At 40.9% G+C, this 22,797-nt stretch overlaps 1 protein-coding gene across 1 annotated transcript in view; it reads left to right on the top strand.

The window, feature by feature from the left end:
- agmo (alkylglycerol monooxygenase) overlaps nucleotides 1-22,797 on the top strand; it is a 137,088-nt gene that overhangs the window by 55,711 nt on the left and 58,580 nt on the right. Inside the window, exons 4-9 of the mRNA XM_020923727.2 lie at nucleotides 11,615-11,718; nucleotides 12,211-12,306; nucleotides 17,392-17,458; nucleotides 17,540-17,605; nucleotides 18,156-18,235; nucleotides 18,829-18,963. Of these exons, the coding sequence (XP_020779386.2) occupies nucleotides 11,615-11,718; nucleotides 12,211-12,306; nucleotides 17,392-17,458; nucleotides 17,540-17,605; nucleotides 18,156-18,235; nucleotides 18,829-18,963 (548 nt within the window). The remainder of the gene's footprint in view (nucleotides 1-11,614; nucleotides 11,719-12,210; nucleotides 12,307-17,391; nucleotides 17,459-17,539; nucleotides 17,606-18,155; nucleotides 18,236-18,828; nucleotides 18,964-22,797) is intronic.

Raw genomic sequence — 22,797 nt, 5'->3', positions numbered from 1 at the left:
GTCTTGGGCAGTGTAAACCGAAACGCTACTGCAGAGTATATTCAACTTCTCCACTCTGGAAGGTGGTTTAAAATGTTTGCGTTTTTAAGCTCCAAAAACGCTGCCACCGTCTAAACGAAAGGCACTTCCAATAGAATATTTTGTTGTTTTTACCTGCAAGCGTTCTCGTGTAAAGGCCCTCAGAATGACGAATGTAAGGTTTTTTTGTTTGTTTATGGTCGTACAAACTAATACAATAACAAAGAAGGCACAAAATGTATCATTTATGACCATATCAAGATAAAATGTAATGTTAAAGAAAAGCATGTGTTTAGTTAATAGTCCTGGTTTACATGTGAAGACAATGGATCCAGTCTTCTTCTTTTTCTGTAAGATTTGATTTGTATTTTGTTTTTTGAAGTGCACCGAGTTAGTACAAGCTTTGATATTGTCATCTAAACTCTTCCATAAGTCTACACCATGTCTGATAACACACATGCACAGAATCCTCTCAGGTTGTATTTGAATTCATTCAATTGTAGAACAGTTTTTGAATCTTATCTGAGAGCAGGTTAAGTTTCGCTTTAACCCTTCCAGACTTAAGAGCATTTTTAGTACACCTGTCCTCGCCTGGATTTTTTTCTTAAGTTTGCTATTAAAACTCCCCCTTTTGCCCCCTAATGAAGTGTTATACATCCTTTTTTCAGTACAACCTGTTATTTCACAAAATGCTGCTGTAATTGTGTCATATGGCTGTAATAAAAGCTACAGGACCAGAAATAGTTTTATAGAAAAAGTTTTAAGCCCCAATGTCATCACTGTCTAAACCAGGGGTGTCAAACATACGGCCCGGGGGCCAGATCCGGCCTTCCAAGACCTTTAATCTGGCCCTCGGCTGATTTTCTACTCTCTCTCTGTACGTGGCCCCTCCCACCAGAGCAGCACAAATGAAGACTTGCCTCTTTCCAAACTCTCTTAAAAGACGATCGTTTTGACTGTTGACCGTGACACCCTCATCAGAAAAATGTCCAACATGAGAAAAGTGGAGCCGAGTGCAGAATTTTACAAGAAAAATTGACTTATTCCTATTTGCAAACAAGTTAATGTTAAAACATTGTGTTGAAATTGCATTTTTCTTAAAGTTTCAGGTTGTTCATAATATTATAATATTTTGTAAAAGAAAGAGTTCATCAGCTAAAAAAGATTTCTGTAATAGATTTCCGTTTCTCTGCACAAATATTTGAACTTATTATTTATGGGGTTTATATGCCATGAGTTTTCTGATCCGGCCCCTTTGGGATCAAAGTCGGTTGAATACGGCCCCCGGACCAAAATGAGTTTGACACCCCTGGTCTAAACAAAAGGCACTTCCAATAAAATATTTTGTCGTTTTTACCCGCAAGCGTTCTTATGGCCCCAAGATGCAAAATTTGCCATTTATTTGAGAAATAACTGCACTTACATCAACTTATTCACTTGTTACGAACACAGACATTCAGAGCAGTTGACCATTTTGACTCACTACACTCTTTGGCAAAGTTTGGCCCAATCAAAATGGATGGAGCACATGAGTTTGGCAGAAAACAAAGTTCATATTGGACACCCGTTTTCCTGACATCTTATCAAAGTCTTATCATTCAAAGGGGAAAAAAAGTAAGTTTCTATCTTTTATGGTTGGAAAGTTATGCACAGTCATAAAAAAATATTAGATTTTTTATAAGATTTGGCATGTTTTAAATTTCATCTTTTACAAATGCACTTTTTTGAGTGGCAAAAAAGTGCATTTGTAAGTTCTCTATATCTGACTAACTACACCAGCAGACGAAAGCAAAGCGCGTCTTCTTTAAGGTTTGTTCTCCTCTCGAGAGCTTCTTCTCCAGTTGAAGTCAGTGTGATGGGAAATCTTGGCAGAACAATAAATAATTCCAATTGTCCGTCTTGCTGGAGGTGCATTCGTCCCTGCTTTTCCTGTGGACGGTGAGGCTCGCTGCTGTCCAGATGGAAGCTCCCTCGCTCTCCTCTCACCCATCACGCTCTTCTCTTCTCATTTTTTTTTTTTTTTTTTTTACGCCTGCACTACAAAAACTACAATCCTGCCAAGTTAAAACGACTTCATTTAAGAACATGTTGTATTGATATGAGTACATCGAGTAAAGAAAGTCAATAGTATGCTGTGTGAATTAAGAAAAAAAAACTTGTTTCGGTGGAAGATCATTTGACTTTTTTTTTTTTTTTTAAAGTGAAATCTGCTCAAATCAAGTTAAATCTTAATTTGAGGAATTTGAACTTTACTTAGATATTAGTTTTTGCAGAGTCCCTTCCCTTTCCTCCTTTCTCCTCCCTTCTCTCTCTCCTCCCTTCTCCTCTCTCTTTCCCTTTCTTTTTCTCCTCTCGCTCATTCTGTCTCTTGCTTTTTCTCTCTCCCCCTTCCTCTTTCTTGTCTCTCTCTGCTACCTCCCCTCTCCTCTCTCTCCTCCTTTCTCTCTCTCTCTCTCTCTCTCCCTCCTCATCTTCTCTCTCCTCCCTTCTCTCTCTCTCCTTTCCTCCTCTCTCTCCTCCCTTCTCTCATCAACCCTTCTCTCTCTCTTTCCCTCTATTTTTTCTCCTCTCACTCATTCTCTTTCTTGCTCTTTCTCTCTCCCCGTCCCTCTCTCCTACCTCCCCTCTCCTCTTTCTCCTTTCTCTTCTCTCATCACCCCTTCCTTCTCCGACATCTCTTTCTCCCCTCTCTCCTTCGCTCTCTTTCTCTCCTCTCACTTACTCACTTATTCTCTCTCTTGCTCTTTCTCTCTCTCTCCCCCTCACGCTCTTTTCTCTCTCCTCCCTTCTCTCATCACCCCTTTCTTCTCCAACCACTCTTTCTCCTCTCTCTCTTTTACCCTCTTTTTCTCCTCTCACTCGTTCTCTCTCTTCCCCCCTCCCTCTCTCTCGTCTCTCTCTTCTGCCTCCCACAACCCCCGATCTCTTCTCTCTCCTCCCTTCTCTCATCACCCCTTTCTTCTCCATCCCCCACTTTCTCCTCTCTCTCTCTTGCTTTTGCTCTCTTTTTTCCTCTTACTCAGTCTCTTTCTTGCTCTTTCTCCTCCACCTCCTCCTCCCTCTCTCTCTTCTCTCTCCTACCTCCCTCCACCCCCCTCTATCCCTTTACCTCACCCTCTTCTTTCTCTCCTTTTTTTCAATCTTCTCTTCCCTCCCTTTCTCCCTGTCTCCTTGCCTCTCCACCCCCTTTCTCCTTCTTCTCCTCCCTTCCTCTCACTCTCTCCTCTCTTCCCTCTCCCCTCTCCTCTCTCTTGCTGGGAACTCTCCTCCGGGTCAGAGTTTCTCACCGTTCCTCACTCCTTTTCGCTCCTCCTCTCTCCGGCCTCGATCCAAACCCTTTGGCGTCCCGCTGAGCCGCGCGCCGCTCCGTTCACGGGCGTACGGGCGCAGTCCGGCCGTGCGCTCCCCACTTCCCATCACTGACAACACGCATCAATCTTCCCCCGACCCGAGCCCAGGAGCTGCCAGGGAGGAGGAAGAGGAGAAAGAAAAAAAAACACTAAAACGAACAAAGACGGGATTATCCAACATTCAACGGAATCCTACAAGTGTTATAAATCTATACGTGCGTAAAAGAAGAGAGGAGGCGCTTCGAATTTACGCCGTGTATAAATCGACTTGAGTAAGTGTAACATTAAAGTAAAAATATTAGGGCTGTAGGTTAGAGTTGTTAAAAGTATCGAAAATCTGGTACTAATTGATATTACAGCAGGTATCGATACTAAACATTCACAGAACAGATATTAAGCTTCCCAGAATAGTTTAGAATAGAACAGTACATTGACTCGTGTACGTCCACGGACCAGAGGCCTTCTCCAGGTCAAGTACCCACAGGTGCCCGAATTTTACAGGTGGGTAATGCGGGCAGGTAGTGATTTCACACGGGAGGGTCAGAACTAAACCAGGACTAAACCAGGTCTAAACCAGGACTAAACCAGGTCTAAACCAGGACTACACCAGGTCTAAACCAGGACTACACCAGGTCTAAACCAGGTCTAAACCAGGACTACACCACGTCTAAACCAGGACTACATCAGGTCTAAACCAGGTCTAAACCGGATCTAAACCAGGTTTAAACCAGGTCTACACCAGGTCTAAACCAGGTCTGAATCAGGTCTACACCAGGTCTAAACCAGGTCTAAACCAGGTCTAAACCAGGTCTACACCAGGTCTAAATCAGGTCTAAACCAGGTCTAAACCAGGACTACACCAGGTCTAAACCAGGACTACACCAGGTCTAAACCAGGTCTACACCAGGTCTAAACCAGGTCTAAATCAGGTCTAAACCAGGACTAAACCAGGACTAAACCAGGTCTAAAACAGGTCTAAACCAGGACTAAACCAGGACTACACCAAGTCTAAACCAGGTCTAAATCAGGTCTAAACCAGGACTAAACCAGGTCTAACCAGGTCTAAACCAGGACTAAACCAGGTCTAAACCAGGTCTAATCCAGATCTAAATCAGGTCTAAACCAGGACTAAACCAGGTCTAAACCAGGTCTAAACCAGGACTACCCCAGGTCTAACCAGGTCTAAACCAGGTCTAAACCAGATCTAAACCAGGACTACACCAAGTCTAAACCAGGTCTAAACCAGGTCTAAACCAGGACTAAACCAGGTCTAACCAGGTCTAAACCAGGACTAAACCAGGTCTAAACCAGATCTAAACCAGGACTACACCAAGTCTAAACCAGGTCTAAACCAGGACTAAACCAGGACTACACCAGGTCTAAACTGGATCTAAACCAGGTCTAATCAGGTCTAAACCAGGACTAAACCAGGACTAATTTTGGACTTAAGAGAGAGAGAACCCCGAGCCCGTGGAGCAAGGTGTCCGCAAAGTAGGATTGGGTGACGGCTGCGCTGCTGCCCTGTGGGGTGTGGAGCTCTACGCCGGCCCTTTCATCTGTGGTCACCCAACAGTCTATGCGGGCGCACCTCCGAGCCCATCCCAACAGTGAGTCCTGGTTTAGTCCCGGGTTAGTCCTGGGTTGGTTCTGGTTTAGTCCTGTTCTAGTCCTGTTTTAATCCTGGTTTAGTCCCAGGTTAGTCTTGGGTTAGTCTTGGTTTAGTCCTAGTCTAGTCCTGGTTTCGTCCTGGGTTAGTCCTAGTTTAGTTGTGTTTTATTCCTGTTTTAGTCCTGGTTTAGTCCCGGTTCAGTCCGTGGCGTCCGGCATTTCGATCAATGATTCTTCTGCTCAGTAAATAAAGCCTGTGAAGTGATGACAGTCGAGTGGCATCTGTGAATTCGTATCCATACTCAAGAAAGTGAAACCGTTTCATTTCCTGATTGTAATTCTTGAAGTCGTAACTTTTCAGTTCGTATTCTGATGGATGCTTCTATTACAATGCTTTTATTTTGTGTGTGATTTATCACGGGCACGGGCGGGTCACAGGTGGAACGTTAACGGGTCCGGGCATGTGCGGGTTTAACTTTGATATAATCAGGGGTTAACGGGCGGGTGTGGTGCTGGCTCTTGAGAGCCTTTAGTCATGTCATAATGTTGTTCCTGCCTCAAAAACATACCTGGAGTTGTGTGTATTAATCTGTCTACATCTCCAAAGCTCAAAATTCAAAAATGTTCGACCTTGTGGTGTCATGAAGTAGTAGTTTTCAAATGACCACTTACCTTTAGTTCAGTAGAGAGCAGCAAGATTATCAGAATGAGTAAGCAAAGTGTATCTCGGGGTCTTGTTCACGAGTGAGGGGAGGATGGGGCATGAGATTGACAGGTGGATTGGTGCAGCTTCTGCAGTGATGCGATTGCTGAATCAGACGATTGTGGTGAAGAGGGAGCTGAGTCCAAAGGCAAAGCTTTTGATTTACCGTCAATCTACGTCTCTACTCTCACCTATGGTCATGAGCTCTGGGTAGTGACCGAAAGGACGAGATCACTGATACAAGCACTCGAAATGAGTTTCCTCCTCAGGGTGGCTGGGCGCTCCCTTAGAGATAGGGTGAGGAACTCAGTCACACGGGAGGAGCTTGGAGTAGAGCCGCTGCTCCTCCACGTCGAGAGGAGCAGTTGAGGTGGCTCAGGCATCTGTTCCGGATGCCTCCTGGACGCCTGCCCGGGGAGGTGCTCCAGGCATGTCCCACAAGAAGGAGGCCCCAGGGAAGATCCAGGACACTCTGGAGGGACTATGTCTCTGGGCTGCCCTGGGAACATCTTGGGATCCTCGTGGAGGAGGTGGAGGAAGTGTCCGTGGTGAAGGAAGTCTGGGAGTCCCTGATTAAACTGGAAATGGATGGATGGATGGATAGTAAGGAAAGCAAAGAGATATGGACTTCAAAAATGCAGAGGAGCACGTCATGGTTCCTACAGAGACTTAATAAAATAAAAGTACTCCAGGTATTTGTTGCACATGTGAATAAAACTACACAATGTAAAAATATACAGATCCTCTATGCATTATGAACAAACCCTTTTAATTTTTCCAGGCTTTAACACCACTGAGAGTGAATCTAAAGAAAAATACATACAAAAATTATCTTTGGCCCCCAACCCACCGCCTACTCATCTTCCATTATTGGACGCCGTTAAGTTTTCCTGTCAACATAAGTCTGCATCCAAATCTTTATGCATCTCGGCCAAATTCCACCTCTCTTTGGGGCCCCTCTGAGCTCTTAACCTCACTTAACAACTATATAGAAGACATTATAGCACGTACACAGCCTGCAGGAGACTACCGGGCTACTTCTTTCTGAGCTTACTGTACCTGCGCGAGGGCCAAAAAGCACACAGGAGCAGAGGTGGTCCGGAAACGCTCTCTGTATCCAGTGGAACCTAACGAGCATGTTGAATTTCGCAGGTTTGAAATGTCGATTTTAACGTGGCGAGTATCACGAGGCTTTGGAGGAATGTAAAAAGGAGCGCGGGGATTTCTGACCAGCTGGAGGAAAAGCTCCATAAGAGTTAGAGCTGGACACCCGAAAGGTTTTAGCTTTTCACCACGGCTCAACGCTACAGCTGAGGAAGTTAAATGTCCCGTACTTGATTCTTTTCCCATGTATCTGAGCAGAATACACCTTGCTCAATATACAGTATTATATTAAAGCAGCTCTTAAGGTTAAAATATGTCCACTACGTGGCGTCTGCATCTTTATCTTCAGAGAAATAGGAAGTTTGCTTTTAGCATGCTAATTGAAAACCAGGAAAATTGCCGTACAAAAGGCTTCTTTCTGATCTTACTGAGTTTTTATATGGCAGTTTTCACAATCAGAATCAGAATTTATTTGTCATTTCAGTATAAAAAAATACACAGAAATGAAATACTGCACTTAGGTCCAGGTCAACAGCAGCATAGATAATAATAAGAATAAATAGTTAAAATATTGTATGTCAAATACAGTCTTTAAAAAACAGTCCCCACATGCCCCTGTTTTCTAAAGTGTGTTCCAAGTCAGTGCTCTTTTGTAAGGTGCATTAGTGTCTGGGCTTTCTGACAGAACTGATCTGTCTCACGGCATCAGGATAAAAACTGTTCCATAGTCTGGTGGTCCTGGCTTGTAGGTGGCGCAACCTTCTGTCTGACGGAAGAGCTGTAAAAAGTCCATGTGCTGGGTGGGTGGAGTCTTCCATGCTGCTGTGGGCTTTTGTCCTGCACCTGCTGATGTAAATGTCTTCAATGCAGGGCAGACTACAGCCGCAGATGCAGCTCTTTCCCCTGGAAAACTGCAATACAAAAGCTTTATGTTGACAATATGAACAGATTTTTAATAGTGGAAAAAAATGTAGAGCACACTCAGATGTCCGATGCCCAAAAGTTTATTATTATTATTATTTTTTAATAATGTTTCAGTAAAAAGCCTTCGTCAGATAATTTTTCTTGCTTTGGACCACAGTATACGGTATACTAAGGCTATGTTTATATGATGACGGTCTGAACAGAAGATGCAAAAGTGGCGTCACGTTTTCACTTTTTACTCTGCATTCAGATGAGCGTTTTCAGGAGGAAATCTGCGTACATATGGTGATGCAAAAGTGTGTGGAATTTGATTGGGTTTGCATGTCAGGAGGCTAGGTGGTGATGGTGATATATGTGACGTAAATGTGTATGCGACGTGTGCAGATCTGACCAGAGTTTTGCGTCTTGGGCAGTGTAGACAGAAACGCTACAGCGGAGCGTATTCAACTTTTCCACTCTGGACGGTGGTTTCAGATTTTTGCATTTTTAAGCCCCAAAAACTCCGTCACGTCTAAATGAAAGGTCCTGAGTGTGCTCTGCATTTTTTCACTTTTAAGGTGCTGCTCCCTGCTGTGAAGAAGTAATCCCGTTAGCTCGTGCGGGGAGGCCTGTGCTGATTTTCATACACATGCACACTCATACCGGCGTTTCACTTACCCGGCCGTTTACCGCTATCCTTGAGTTTTCCTCCCATAGCCTTTGTTTCTTTGCCCAACTTTCCTCCATGTCCACCGTCTCCTCAGTGCATGTGTCAGTCGGCCAACTCGAGTGTCAGTCGGTTTTCTGCATTATGTTGCGTCACGAGTAATGTGATGTTCCGTTTTTGTAATAAATAACATAATTTTTTCCTATCTGTGCTGTGTGTATTTCCGTTTATGGTAATGTTTATGATTTTTCAGTATTAAAGAGGGAATAGAGGGAATGTATCTGTTTCTATTTGTGGAGAAAATACAGTTTTTCATTATTAATTGATTTGGGGGAGGAGCCTCGTACTATAAAAGGGTCCTCTCAGTGGTGTTCCGGAGCTATTTAAGAGCTGGTACTAACTGTAAATATATTTATTATTTTCATTTTTCACTATTTAATGCGCTTCTGTTAATAAAATCACCAACACTGTTTTGACTACGCCAGATTATTTCTTTTTCATCAAAAACAACCCATGACACTTGCATTTAAACCTCTACAGGAACTTAAGCGTTTCATTTAATATAAACTGATTTTAACATGAAACATCATTTTTGCATATATTCTTTCAGATATCATGTAACTTTTCAAATTTTTTGTGTATGTCCTTTGAAAATACCAGATTTTGGAGATTATGTAATGCTTTGTTCATCCAATTACATTCACTTCAAATTATAAATCAGATTACTTTTGAGCTGTAGTTTTCACAGATACTTTTTTACTCTTGAGTCAGACTACTACTTTGTACTTCTACTTGAGTAATATTAGACTGAAGTAAAGTTATGTTATTATCTACTCACCTCTGGTCAGTGTTGTCATGGCAACTGAGGCACTGAGAACATTTTTTACTGTATTCTGCAGCATTTTTTACATTTTTTACAGAATTGTGGTAGCTGTGTAACTGTGTAATTTTACAAGTTCTAAAAGACTAGATCAAAACACAACAAATGCAAAAAAATAAATAAATAAATAAAAATGCAAAGAAGGTTTCATCAGTGGTCATCTGGACATCACAAGGTGGAACAGTGTTTTCTGTTTGAGAGATGAACTTAGCCTAAATATGCAGCTTTTGTGTGTTAAACATGTGTGAATGAAAGAAAACACAACTCCCGGTGTGTTTGTGATGAGGAAACAACATTATCTCTCATCTGGGCCCTTTCTAATCTGCACCTCATCAAAATCACAGAAAAAGAACTGGATGAAAGAACTGGTCATTGACGCCAAATTATTGTGGAATTTCTAGACTACAAACAATAAAAGAACTGAAAAGTTGTCAGAAATCAAGGAGTCTGATTTATTAAAGGGACAGTTCAGAATTTTGGACATACGACCTAATTTCCTAGTTATCCAAAGTGTCCAAAGACATCCAAAGACTTTTTAAAAATATTCCATCCAGTCCTTGTATTTGCAGAGGTCGCTGGTGCTAGGCTAGTGCATGTCAATGGTTGTAGTTCTCCTGCCACTAAAAACAGTCTTACCCACTCCACAAAACACCCGAAGCAAATCTATTATTACACCAGACTGTCCATGTAAATGTCTGTGTTGATATAATAATGTTTGAAATAAAACTAAACTTGAATTGTCACATGTTGAGGGACTATTTTCTCATATATCAGTCCGCCGCTGCAAAGCTTTCTATCAGGAAGCACAACTCGCTGCTGCTGCTCAGACAGAAATCCTTCAAATGCAAGGATGGTTTTATCTCTAAAATGATACTATTGACACAGACATTTACATGGACAGTCTGGTGTAATAATAGTTTTGCTTCTGGTGTTTTGTGGAGTGGGTAAAACTGTTTTAGTAGAAGGCTAACTATGACCATTGACATGCACTAGCCTAGCACCAGCGACCTCTGCAAATACAAGGACTGTATGGAAAATTTTTAAAAAGTGTCTCCACACGTCTCCAACACTCTGGCTCACTAGGAAATGAGGGCCTATGTCCAAAATTCCAGACTGTCCCTTTAAAGCAATTGTGCGCACATTCACAGAACTACCCGTCCCTAAGCTGCAACATAACAATGCCTACAGAGTATTTATACCCCACGAACTGGCATAAGACACAGGACTGATGCAAACACATAGGATAAAACACAATCCTCCTCCGAGGACAAATCAACACAAGACTGGTCAACAATCAGTAGAAAAACAAGTTAGTATTGATCTGAGCAACAGACTGTGGAGGCAGAAGGCCAGAATGTTCTACACAGGATAACAGAATTACAGTAAGTTACTAGGTAGCAAGTTAAAACCCTAGACCATTAATGAACAACCTAAACCCATTAAAAGAAACCATCAAAAGGCCACTGATGTAATGATTTCCAAAACAGGGGTTTGTGGTTTTAAGATGGAGATGGATGGCTGAATGCACATCCAAATCTGCTTGTCTTCAGTGTTGGTATAGTCTCTTGTATAGTGCAATGGACAGTATAATTCTCAGTCTGTTGGTGAAACAAACTAGTGTCATCAACTACTGCCTCCGCACAATTTCATTTCTCTCCAGTGACTAGGTCAGGAATTGGAATACACTAGACGGTTTGCAAGAACCCCAGATCTGCAATTAGAAAAAAATAAGATACTTACACAACATTTTCAACCACTTAAAGATTTCTGTAACTTCACAAATCTGTAATGTTGAAAAGTTGAAAAGCTCTTGAATGAATGCTCTTGTTGTTCAGCGTTAAAGAGGACCTAAAGGGCTTGTGTCTGCTGTATAGTTCTAGTCTGATCATTATGTTACCATTTGGGCATTTGACATCACAATATTCATCTGAAACAACTTCATAAAACAAACTAGTTCATTGTCAGCTAGTGATGTAGTCAAGACCACACCAATCGTGGTCAGGAATTAGAATACACTAGACGGTTCGCAAAAACCCTGGAAGTGCAAGTTCGGGCACCAGCCAATCAGCGAAGAGCCATACATTCTGTGTTGGCAATGATTCCTGAGATCGAGGATTTAAAGCCGGAACAAAGAGAATGTTTGGTGAATTTTATCAAAAGACATTATTGCCCTTCTTCCTACAGGACTTGGGAAAAGCTTAATATATTAGTTAACCCCATTAGCGGCGCCTACCGTTGAGCAAACAAATCCTAATGCTGCGAGGTCAGACGGTTTCTACGAAGTGAAACTGGCTGATAAATCAGACTGGAACAAACTCCCATAGAAACAGAAGGATTAGTTTAGGTACAGCAAGTAATTCCGTGTGTGTTTGTGTTTTCAGAGGTGGCTTTTATGTGGGCAGCTCACCAGGTTCACCACAGCTCTGAGTACTACAACCTGACCACAGCCCTGCGTCAGTCCATCAGCCAGCAGTTCACCTCATGGGTAAGTCAAAAACACAGCACATAACAGACTCATAAAAGGATTGAAATGCAAAAGCCAGGTCCAATACTTGCTCTTTGGAGTCAAGTTGGCATCTATCACGCCCTCAAATCAGTGTGGTACATAAACTGAAACAAACACCACCCCCATCTTACTCAATCTTAATGAAAGACATTATGAAACAGCTCCAATTAGAAAAAATAAGGTACATACACCAGGGAAATTTGAGAACATTTTCTTCTACTTGGCAACCACTTAAAGTTTTCTATAACTTCACAAATCTGTAATGATTGAGTTGAAAAGATGAACTCTCTTGTTGCTCACTGTCCTCTTTTTTTTATTTGTTTTGTTTCATAATCTGTGCTGCATTGTGTAATCTATATATATATGCTCGAATTATGGAAAAAATCAATAAGTAAAACAAAAAATTAAAGCAAAATATGAAACATTAAACCCAAGATAAGTTGTGTTCAAACATCTGCCTTTGTCCTTCAGATTTTCTACTTGCCTCTGGCCTTGCTGGTTCCTCCCTCTGCCTTTGCAGTCCACATCCAGCTGAACCTCCTGTACCAGTTCTGGATTCACACGGAGGTAAATGACGATCCACTGCCGGAAAGTTACATAGTGTATCTTTAAGAGTCCTATGTTACGTAAAATTGACTCTTGTGAGCTTTAAGTCATGTTATAATGTTGTTATGTTATCAAAAACAGACCTGGAGTTCTGTTTTGTTTCGTTCACACATTTGAGTGATTCTTTATTATTAGTTTGTTTACATCTCCAAAGCTCAAAATGCTCTGTTCCACCTTGTGATGTCATGAACCTACCTACTGTATCTTTTACCTTTAGTTCAGTAGAGACTTGATCATTCCAGGGCAGAAATTATCCATATGAATCTAGTGAAGGTGTATGGAGTTCACATTTGTCCTTTTTTTCCTTAATTTTGGTATTAAAGCTCCCCCTTTTACCCCCTAATGAAGTGTTATACATCCTTTTTTTCATTACAACCTGTTATTTCACAATCTGCTGCTGTAGTTGTGTCATATGGCTGTAATAAAAGCTATAGGACCAGAAATACAAATGATACAAAATGGAAAATAAAATTGACACTCTTTCATACAAAACACACAAAAAACTTGTATAAACATTTTGGACATAAAAAAATACTTAATTTAGGGTCTTAGGTACAAAAGTGCAAAATATCAAGTTTTTAAGTAAACTCAAAATATCCTTATTGCCTCAAAACTAAAAAGTGCAATGGCCCCATGACTTTCCTGCTGCAGTCATGGAAACAGCTGGTGTCGGGTCCAGGGCACAGAGCCACATCACTTCCTGCATTTCCATGGGGTTTATTACATTTGGATTTGTACATTTGAGTGAAACAAACCTTTCCAATAAATATAGCAAGAGATGCGCAATTACGCAAACCAAGATGCATAATTTGCCATTTATTTGAGAAATAGCTGCACTTAGAGCGATATTTTCAATTATTATGAACAAAGATGCTCAGAGCATCGATCATTTTGACTCACTACACTCTTTGGCAAAGTTTGGGTCAATCAAAATGGATGGAGTACATGAGTTTGGTGGAAAACATCACACAGCGTATATGTGATAATGCCGGAAATGTACTCGTAAAGCTGCAACTTTCTAGCCTGATTCACTTCATGGAAACCGTCTGACCTAGCAGCATTAGGGTTCATTCACTTGACTGTAGGTGGGCACTTTTTTTATTTAACCAATCGCCGCTAACGGGGCTAACTGGTATATTAAGCTTTTCCCAAATCCTGTAGGAAGAAGGACAACGTCTTTCCCCTTGATAAAATTCACCAAACATTCTCTTTGTTCCAGCTTTAAATCCTCAATCTCAGGAATCATTTCCAACACAGAATGTCTGTCTCTTCACTGACCGGACTTGCACTTCCGGTATTCTTGCAAACCATCTATTGTATTCCGATTCCTGACCAAGTCGCTGGAGAGAAATTAAACTGAGCGGAGGCACTAGGTGGCACTAACTGACTAACAACTGTCAGCTTTTCAAGGGAAAAAAAAAGCAAGTTTCTTTCTTTTATAGTTGGAAAGTTATGCACGGTTATATAAAACATTGTATCGTATACTATACCGTCGATCTGGAAGGTTTAAAAACACAGAGAAGCACTTCCTGTATGGACAGAATGTGCTCAGTTTGAGAGAAGAACTCAGCCTAAATATACAGCGTTTGTGGGTTAAGTGTGTGAATGAAACAAAACACAACTCAAGTTCTGTTTGTGATGAGGAAACAATATTATAATATAAATCTGAATACAGTGTAACATGAGCCCTTTAAGTGTTGCAAAGAATCATGCAACTCCAGAAAAATTGTCATTATAAAACCACAAAGAGAAATTTTCCATAAAAATGTCAAAAAATATTGTCAGTATAACGATCACTAGAAAATTGGCCAAAATTTACCTAATTATTTTGTATACACTTAAATTTATTTGCTGAAATGACTAGCCCGACTTGTGCCAACAGTGATCATTCTTAAAGGCGGGTTTTAATGAGCAAAACGCCACGCTCAATCTGTTTTTATGAATCCACAAGTGACAAATGTAACGCGACGGGCAGGATTTTGTGTGGGCACTTTTCTTTCGCGCCGTGCCAAGGCTAATCGCCCGCTCGCCCCAGCCCCAGCGCAGCCATGGGACCTGCCTTCAATAAAAAATAATGAGATTTCGAAAAGACTCCAAACAGAAGCAAAGGGGCGCTTTCTGAGCCAGTATCACTTTTACAGCAGTATTACGTCTTCCAGTTTGAGCGCGCTATTACAAAAAGCATTCGTAATAGTCAGTATTTTCTGTAGGGATGTAATTTTCGTTTTATGGTTAGTTTTTTTTGAAGTTTTTTGAATTTATTGAGGCACTTTTTTTCCCCCCGCGTGAGAGCAGAGAGGTGGTGGAGACCCTTTCATACAAGATAAAATTCTCGGGTAGCTGCCAGACGAGCCCATAAAAAATAGAAAGAAAGGAAAAGTTTGAATTGTATCGAGACGTTTGTCAGAATTTCTGATACAAAACATAAAAGAGAAACTGAATGGGCCATGTGTGAGTCTGCTGCACATCACAGTGGTCCAGGCGTGATTTTGAAAGGTGATTTTTTCCACACGTCTCATATTTGAATGGGGGAACCACCAGCAGTGATGTCAAGCTCTCAAAATGTGTGTATTAATTCGGTTACGTTAAAGGGCCTATCTTATCTAACGCTGCGTTCAGACTGCAGCCTGAAGTGACCCAAATGCAATTTTTTGGCCCCCATGTGACCTGTATCCGATCTTTTAATGACAGTCTGAACCACACAGATCCGATTTTTTCAGATGCGACTCAGGCCACTTGGATATGTGCTCCTAAAACTGATACATATCCGATCTTTTGACATGCGACTTCAGTCTGAACGGCCAAAGCGCATTCATTCGACCTACACGTTATCAACAAGCTACAAACATCACTATTCTGTGCTGAAGTAGGTGAAAATTGTTAATGAACTCCGTGTCACTGAAGTGAAGCACATCACCACTCACCACTCTTGGCTCCGTCTCCACATCCACACGTTCCTTTCAACCTTTCACTGCCGCTGCCACTGCTCCACAAAACACCACGGCCAAAAACCTCGTCCTTCTCCTTCTCAATCTCCTCTTTAAAACAAGTAAGTTGTTCATGTTCTGGCTCCGGTACGAGAGGAACTTTAAAATCTCCAGGTGCTCAATGCTGCGTCCATGTTTGGACAACTTCCGTAAATACAGAGCACGCTCGCTGCGGTTGACGTCATCGTGTCCTCCAGTGTGCATGCGGGACACTTTCGGGCCATTTACTGTTCACACTGGAGATCACATTCAAGTCGCATTTAATTGGAAATGTGAACGACTTCGCAAAAACATCGGATTTCACAAAAAAATCTGAATTGAGCGTTAAGCCCTGCAGTCTGAACGTAGCCTTAGTATCTTCTGACCTATGTTCTTGTTACGACCCGGGTGGATCAAACATATTAAAGAGGACACAGGAGGTGAAAAAGTTACAAAAGTAAAAGATGTTTTTATTTTTAAGTTAATTTTAATTTACTTTAAAAACGCTAGAAAAAAAAAAGTACAAAAACAAAGTAACAACTGAAAGGTGGACCTAGTGATCCGGCCAAACAGAACAAAATGATGCGGCACTGGGCCAACCCCGTACAGGACCATAGAAGCCGGTACCAACATCGCTAACCTAGAGGAAAAAAGACGTCCCCAAACTAACCTGACCAAACAACAGCTGGTCCCACCAGGTCAAACACAAAAGGCTAACAGCTAAAAGGCAGGTGCAGTCTGTGCCGAGCAGCCAAGACAAGGGAGCGAGCAAAGCGACGAGCGCATGCCCAGGTGTGCGGAGGGTGAGGCGGTGTGTAGCGAGAGCGCAGGAGCAAGAGAGCGCACCACTGATAGGCGGCCTATTTATACCCGGACCAACCACGCCACAAAACAGACACAATTATAAGAATACACGCAATGGGATGTGCAAACGGGCGCCAGTATGTAACAGTTCTAATGTTGTTTCCTCATCATAAAACAGACCTGGAGTTGTATTTTGTTTCCTTCGCACATGTTTGATGCACTAACCCTGCATATTTAGGCTGAGTTCTTCTCTCAAACTGAAAACACTCGGGTCCACTTTGTGATGTCATGAGGTAATACAGAAAGTGCTCCACTGTATGTTTAAACCCTGTACACCTTCACTAGAATCATTTGGATCATTTCTGTTTGTTGCTGTTAACTTGAAAACTACAACTTCATGACATCACAAGGTGGAGCAGAGCGTTTCGAGCTTTGGAGATACAGACAGACTAAGGCTACGTTTACACATAGTCAGGTATGTTGAGAAAAGAATATTCCCTCCCTCCGTTTTCCAAAATAACATCGTGCACACAGTATCGTTCTCAAAAACGTGTTCGTATAAATTGCAGCAGTGTAGGAAGAAGGAGAACGCTCTGCAAGTCAATCAGAATCCTACTCTGAATGCTTCCACGATCATCATCATAGCAAAAGGTAAACATTGGTCGCACTTTTGGCATGTCAGCTCCTAAAACTCCATTGATCTCACATTGCACGCCAACGCCAAATTGTAGTTTTCCAGAATCTCCGCTCTAACCGGAGATTCATTTTCAGAGTAGAATTGGATGTTTGTTTGTAAAAGATGGGTACAAACGACGGGAAATGACTTGATGTACGTGTAAACTGGGCCCAACAATAAAGAGTTACTCAGACATGTGTGAATGAAACAAATCACAACTGCAGGTCTGTTTTTGAGAAGGAAACATTATAACATCACAAGAGTCTCACAGAAGTCAATTTTGTGTAATATAGTTGCCATTTAGATGATTCCTACTCATGCCTTTTTTAAAAAATAGTATCATTTAACTAAATATAGAACTAACACGCATACAAAAAATTAATAAATTATAAAAAAAATAAAAAAAATAAAAAAAATAAAAAAAAAAAATGATAAATGAAAATAAAAAAAATACCAATAAATAAATACATAAATAAATAAAAAAATATATATATATTTGTTTCTTGTTTTTACGTTATATTGTGATGTGTGAGCTACTGTGTCCAAATCATTTCCCTTGTGGATCAAGTTTGTCTAAGTTTCTTTTTGTCTGTATTTCAGGTCATCAGACACCTCGGGCCTCTGGAGTGGGTTTTCAACACTCCAAAACACCACAGAGTCCACCATGGTGAGTGACAGTAAACTAAATGAAAGCTTGAGGAGAGTACTGTAAGCTTGTGAGGGTACTTACCTTCTTCTATTTTTACAGGGAGAAATCTGTACTGCATCGACAAGAACTACGGAGGCATTCTGATCATTTGGGACCGTCTCTTTGGTGAGTCAATTATAACATATTCAGGCGATAATGTTTAAGTGCTGTGGTTGCAGAAAGAAAAAAAAAAAAGGACACTTAAACCATGTTATAATGTTGTTATCTCATCAAAAACAGAACTGGAGTTGTGTTTTGTTTCATTCACACATGTTTGAGTAACCCTTTATTATTAGTCCGTTTACATCTTCAAAACTCAAAATGCTCTCTTCTACCTTGTGATGTCATGAAGCGGTAGTTAACAGCTATGTTTTACCTTTTGTTTAGTAAAGATTTGTCAAATCTAGGGCTGAAATTATCCATATTATTCTAATGAAGGTCTGTGGAGTTTAAAAACACAGTGGAGCTTCCTGTATTACCACATGACATCACAAGTTGGAATAGAAATATATTATTTTCTATTTGAGAGAAGAACTCAACCTTAAAGTGCAAGATTTGTGTGTTAAACATGTGTGAATGAAACAAAATATAACTTAAGGTATGTTTTTTGTTGAGGGAACAACATTGTAACATAGATCAGAAAACAGTGTAATATCTTTAATATCTTTCATCACAGGCACTTTCGCAGAGGAGTCTGAGAAAGTCATCTATGGGCTGGTCTTCCCCATCAAGACTTTTGAAATGATCTACATTCAGGTTAGAGCTGAACAAACGTTTTCAAATTCTAATACGTTTTAGGCAAAGTGGCTTAAACTAATTACAAGAATCACATTCCAGAACATGTTTATACAGACCTAAACTACAGTGTTAGCAGTTTTGTGCAGGATTACACTGGATATTTTGCTGTTTGTAGAGATAATTATTGTACTTTAAAAACTGCAGCTTTTGCTATTTGCTAATTGCGTCCATTTAAATTGCCATTTCGGTTTGATTTCGATTGATCTTGCGGCCCTAATTGAAAGAGTCATTCCAGACCGGTGACTCAAGTTAGCTCACACGTTTGGATGATTTATGGATGTTATTTTCCTTGGTGCTGGTTTTAGGCTAAGTATCTTTTCTGCACTTACATTAGTTTCAAACAGAGTGCTTATAGTCGAGGCGCAGAAAAGCAGTTAAAGAAAAGTTTTTCCTCTGCTTAAAATTGGACAAACCACTATGAGAGCTGTACAAAACCTGATCTTTTCCTGTCCACATGAATCATCACACTGGCTCCTGGACTCACATAGATCAGGTAAATGTAGCGTTTGATTGTGTGTTGACTTAAGCCTTGTTTTCTCTTCTCCCTTTAGCTCCACTACTACAGGTACTTGTGGAATAAGTCCACCCATTACAAAAGTATTGCTCACAAATTCTTAACTTTCCTCAACGGGCCGAGCTGGAAGCCTGGTAAACCTCGTCTGGGCGACCACGAGGACAATCCAAAGGTAAGAAACACTGCATTTAAAAAGAGCTGAAGGTTTTACATAAGATATCATTTTCTTTTTCAAAACCTTTATCCGTTTTTCAAAGTACAAACTAAAAAATACAAGCTTTCCAAATTCCATTAGATCTAACCCTCGCTCCTACCCTAGAAGATTACACCAAATGAAAATAAAAGACAATCCACACTGATGATTTTGGCATAGAAAAAACTGTGGGCACTTTTGTATATATGATATGGGAGTGCCCTGAGGTGGCACAATTTTGGGATAACGTCACAGAGAAAATGTCTAAATGAATAGGAATAACCATACCTTGCACTCAGAGGTTTCTTTTGCTAAATGACATGTCCAAACTAAGTCTGACAATTAATGATCATTGCATATTACAAGCAGGTCTTACAGCTGCCAAAAAAAAAAAAAAAGTAATATGCCAGTGGAAATCAGTTCAGCCTCTGACTGTGAGAGAATGGCTCCTATCTTTCGGAGAAATCGTTCAACTGGAGCTTTCTGCTGCTCGAATGCACAGAGCAAAAAACAAAAACATTTCTTGCTGGTCCAATCTATTGATCAAACTGAGATCTGAATCTATTGTATAGTTGTTACCTGGAGATTTTTCATTATAATATATGTTCTTAGAGTCAGTCAACTTTATATGTATGGTACTTAATAAGTATGTATGTAACGCAATTTCTGCTGATGTCTTTCAACGGAGGAAATTTGTGTTTTGTATAGAGGGAATATAAACCTGGATATGGATATGTTTTGTGTGTGTGTGTGAATGTGTATATACATGTATATGTATATATAATATATATACTATAATATGTGTATATGGGTATTTGTGTTTATATAGTTGCTGTATATATGTATTAGGGATGGGCATTCGATTAAATTTTCTTAATCGATCATCGGGAAAATTAACGATCCATTATCGATTAATCATTAATGTTTTTATATTAAAATGATCATCATTATTATTACTATCTGCACTACTAATCTGCATGAATAAATTCAACTTTACGACATATAAACCGTAACCACTCTAGAGCCACATCAGCCCGTTTGACATTATAATGTGTTTAATGCAGCTTTGCGCAAATCTCACAGAAACGAAACTTAAAACCGCATCGCTAATTTGCATAAACTAAGCAAAGGCAAACCAGGACACCGTACGGGGGGTGGGAGGTGGGGACTCGTCGTTGACATTGTGCTACTCTCACCTGGCAAAACTTTTTCCCACTGGACACTGAAACATATGTGCTGCTTTGTAAACTGTGCACATGGCCTCACACTTGTCCCGACCCCAACGGAAAGTGTAGAATTTCTTGTACAAGTCATCATTAAATACGCATTTGCGCTTCGGCATGTTGCAGACTGACTGACTTTTTGTGTCTCGCTCCTTCTGATGCAGAGAGCTACATGTACGGACCCCTGTTTGGTCACGCTACACTACGCACTACAACCTACAATCGGTTTGTCAATTAAAATGGACGTAATCGATGAAATTCTTAATGATCAATTATCGATTAATCAACTAATCATGCCCATCCCTCATATGTATTATATATGCATATGTGTGTATCCTGTAAATGTATTTATGTGTATGTATGTGTGTACATATGTTTTCTGTTGATGCCCATCAATAGGGAGTTTAAGGGTGGGGGGTGTGGGGTTTAAAAGGGAGAAAAATACAATGCTAACTGGATTATGTGTAACTGCAAATAATAACACTTGAATAAAAATTTGATCACAAAAAATATCTAACCCACATCTAAACTAATAATAATATTAATAAGTAATAAATCTATAGAGCACTTTTCCAGGTGCTCAAAGTCGATTGTAGACCATTGTAGCCACAGTCGCCCGGGGCAGACTGTAAGGCTGCCAATCTGCGCCACTGGCTCCTCTGACCAACCCTCACACACACGCCCCATTCATTCTAGGCGTGTGGGTGAAGCGTCTTGTTTGCGGACACAACTGGCGCCCGACTGTGGCACCTGATGTCCCCAGAGGTCTCCAATCCAAGCACTGCCCAAGCCCAACCCTGCCCAACTCAGCCTGAACCGAGTCTAATGTAAGGCTAAAGCGTGAATAAATCTGAAGACTAACCCAAAAGAGATCAAGGGAAGAAGGAAAAAAAACTGAACTGAACCCATTTTCTTGCACGTCTGTTACTAAAATGATCTGTGTGGCTTTTCCTTTTTGAACATGACCAAAGACCTTTTTATTCTCCATACATACACATTATCTTAAGTAATAAAACGTGAAATACCAAAAGCAAAGGTATTAGTATTAAACGCATTAAAATGGCCTGAATAAATCATAATATGCCTCCAAAGTGTGCCATTTTGACAAAAGACGTGAATGACTTCTGAGCCGTCCTTATTGTTCCCATTCTCCGAGTTTTACAAGTGAGCGCCACATCAAATGACTCTTTGTAGGGGGAGCACAATAAGTTCATTAAACGCAGTCTGGATTGAAACCGCATGGAGCCTGTGCTGTGCCTGTGCCTGGGCCTTGGGGAGCTTTGAAATCTCGCCGATGGTGTCATGGGTTGGGTCCCCCTCGTGCCGCGGACTCTCACCATTAAATTGGCTCCTTAAACCCAGCGGGACCATTCCAAACACGGAACCGAAGCCGAGCGCGCACAAAGGCGGAGGGACAAAAGGGGAGAGGGGGACAGGGCTGTGAGGTTTGAGCTAAAGCAGAGCCCCGTGGAGTAATACCTGCCCTGGGACCGGGGAGATGCCGGGGCCCACGCACATGTGCTGATCGGCTGCCTCACTGCTGCTGGAAAACCCCTCCACAGTCAAGACGAGTCCAGTTTAGTTTGAACATTTTCATTTGCTCGTGTGAGTCTCCTATAATCAGATCATTAGGATAGAAACATGACAAGGCATTGTTCTCGAAGGTGTACTCTGTAACTTTTCGGTTGGGGGTCCAACACCTGCTTGTTTTTATGGATATGTCATTGCTCTGCCGGGAATGTTACACAGTATGACATTAAACATCTCTATGTTACAGTACATGTATTCAATTACAGGACATTTTATAGCTCAAAAATACATACATACATACATACATACATACATACATACCTAGAGAAACAGGCATTCTGACTGTGAGCGGAGTCGCCTCTCCACAGATCTGACCTGTAACTCGGTCTGGTTTGGTCTCCATGAAGATAGAAATGTTTAATACTAGGGGTGTAAAGGTACACAAAAATCACGGTTCAGTACGTACCACGGTTCAGTTAATTTTTGGTACAGTTTGGGAACAAAATGCAAAACCATTTGCTTGTTGCTTATTTGTGTGTTTATTAAACCAACAATTTGTTTTAACATTAAAATAAAATACATGCAAAGTGCTGCTTGGTAATACTTATAAGTTAAATTAAATATTCTCAAATAATCAACAAATGAATGAAATATTATACAAAATAAATTCTTTGTAAACAGTGAACACTTTTCAAAAAGTAAAGCACAGCACTAATAGTTCCAGCATGAAATTTTACTGAATCTACATATTTTTGACCAGAAAAAAACAACTTTATCCACATTGTCTGCAGTAAGTGCAGATCTACTGCAGTTACAGTGTCCCCTGCCCTTTTCTCTAGGGACAGAGGTCTTGGGTATGGATAGAGGGGGTGGGGTGGAGATTCGGTGCTGGCGAAAGGCAAAAGTGAGGACCAGGGCGTGACACCGTAGTTTTGCAAGGATTTACATGGTTTGGAGGGACGTAGTCAAGGCAGGGGGCAACTGTTGTCAAGGTGGCCATCCTAACTATAAAGCGCTGCGGTAAACACTGCCACCCCAATCACAGACGAGTTCCCTCATG

The sequence above is a fragment of the Boleophthalmus pectinirostris genome, unplaced genomic scaffold, assembly GCF_026225935.1.
Source record: "Boleophthalmus pectinirostris isolate CB_2022bp ecotype Guang Dong unplaced genomic scaffold, ASM2622593v1 HiC_scaffold_6, whole genome shotgun sequence".
In the NCBI taxonomy this organism is placed as follows: domain Eukaryota; kingdom Metazoa; phylum Chordata; class Actinopteri; order Gobiiformes; family Gobiidae; genus Boleophthalmus; species Boleophthalmus pectinirostris.
Note: the sequence above shows the minus strand (reverse complement) of the source record. Positions and strands in the feature narration are given on the sequence as shown.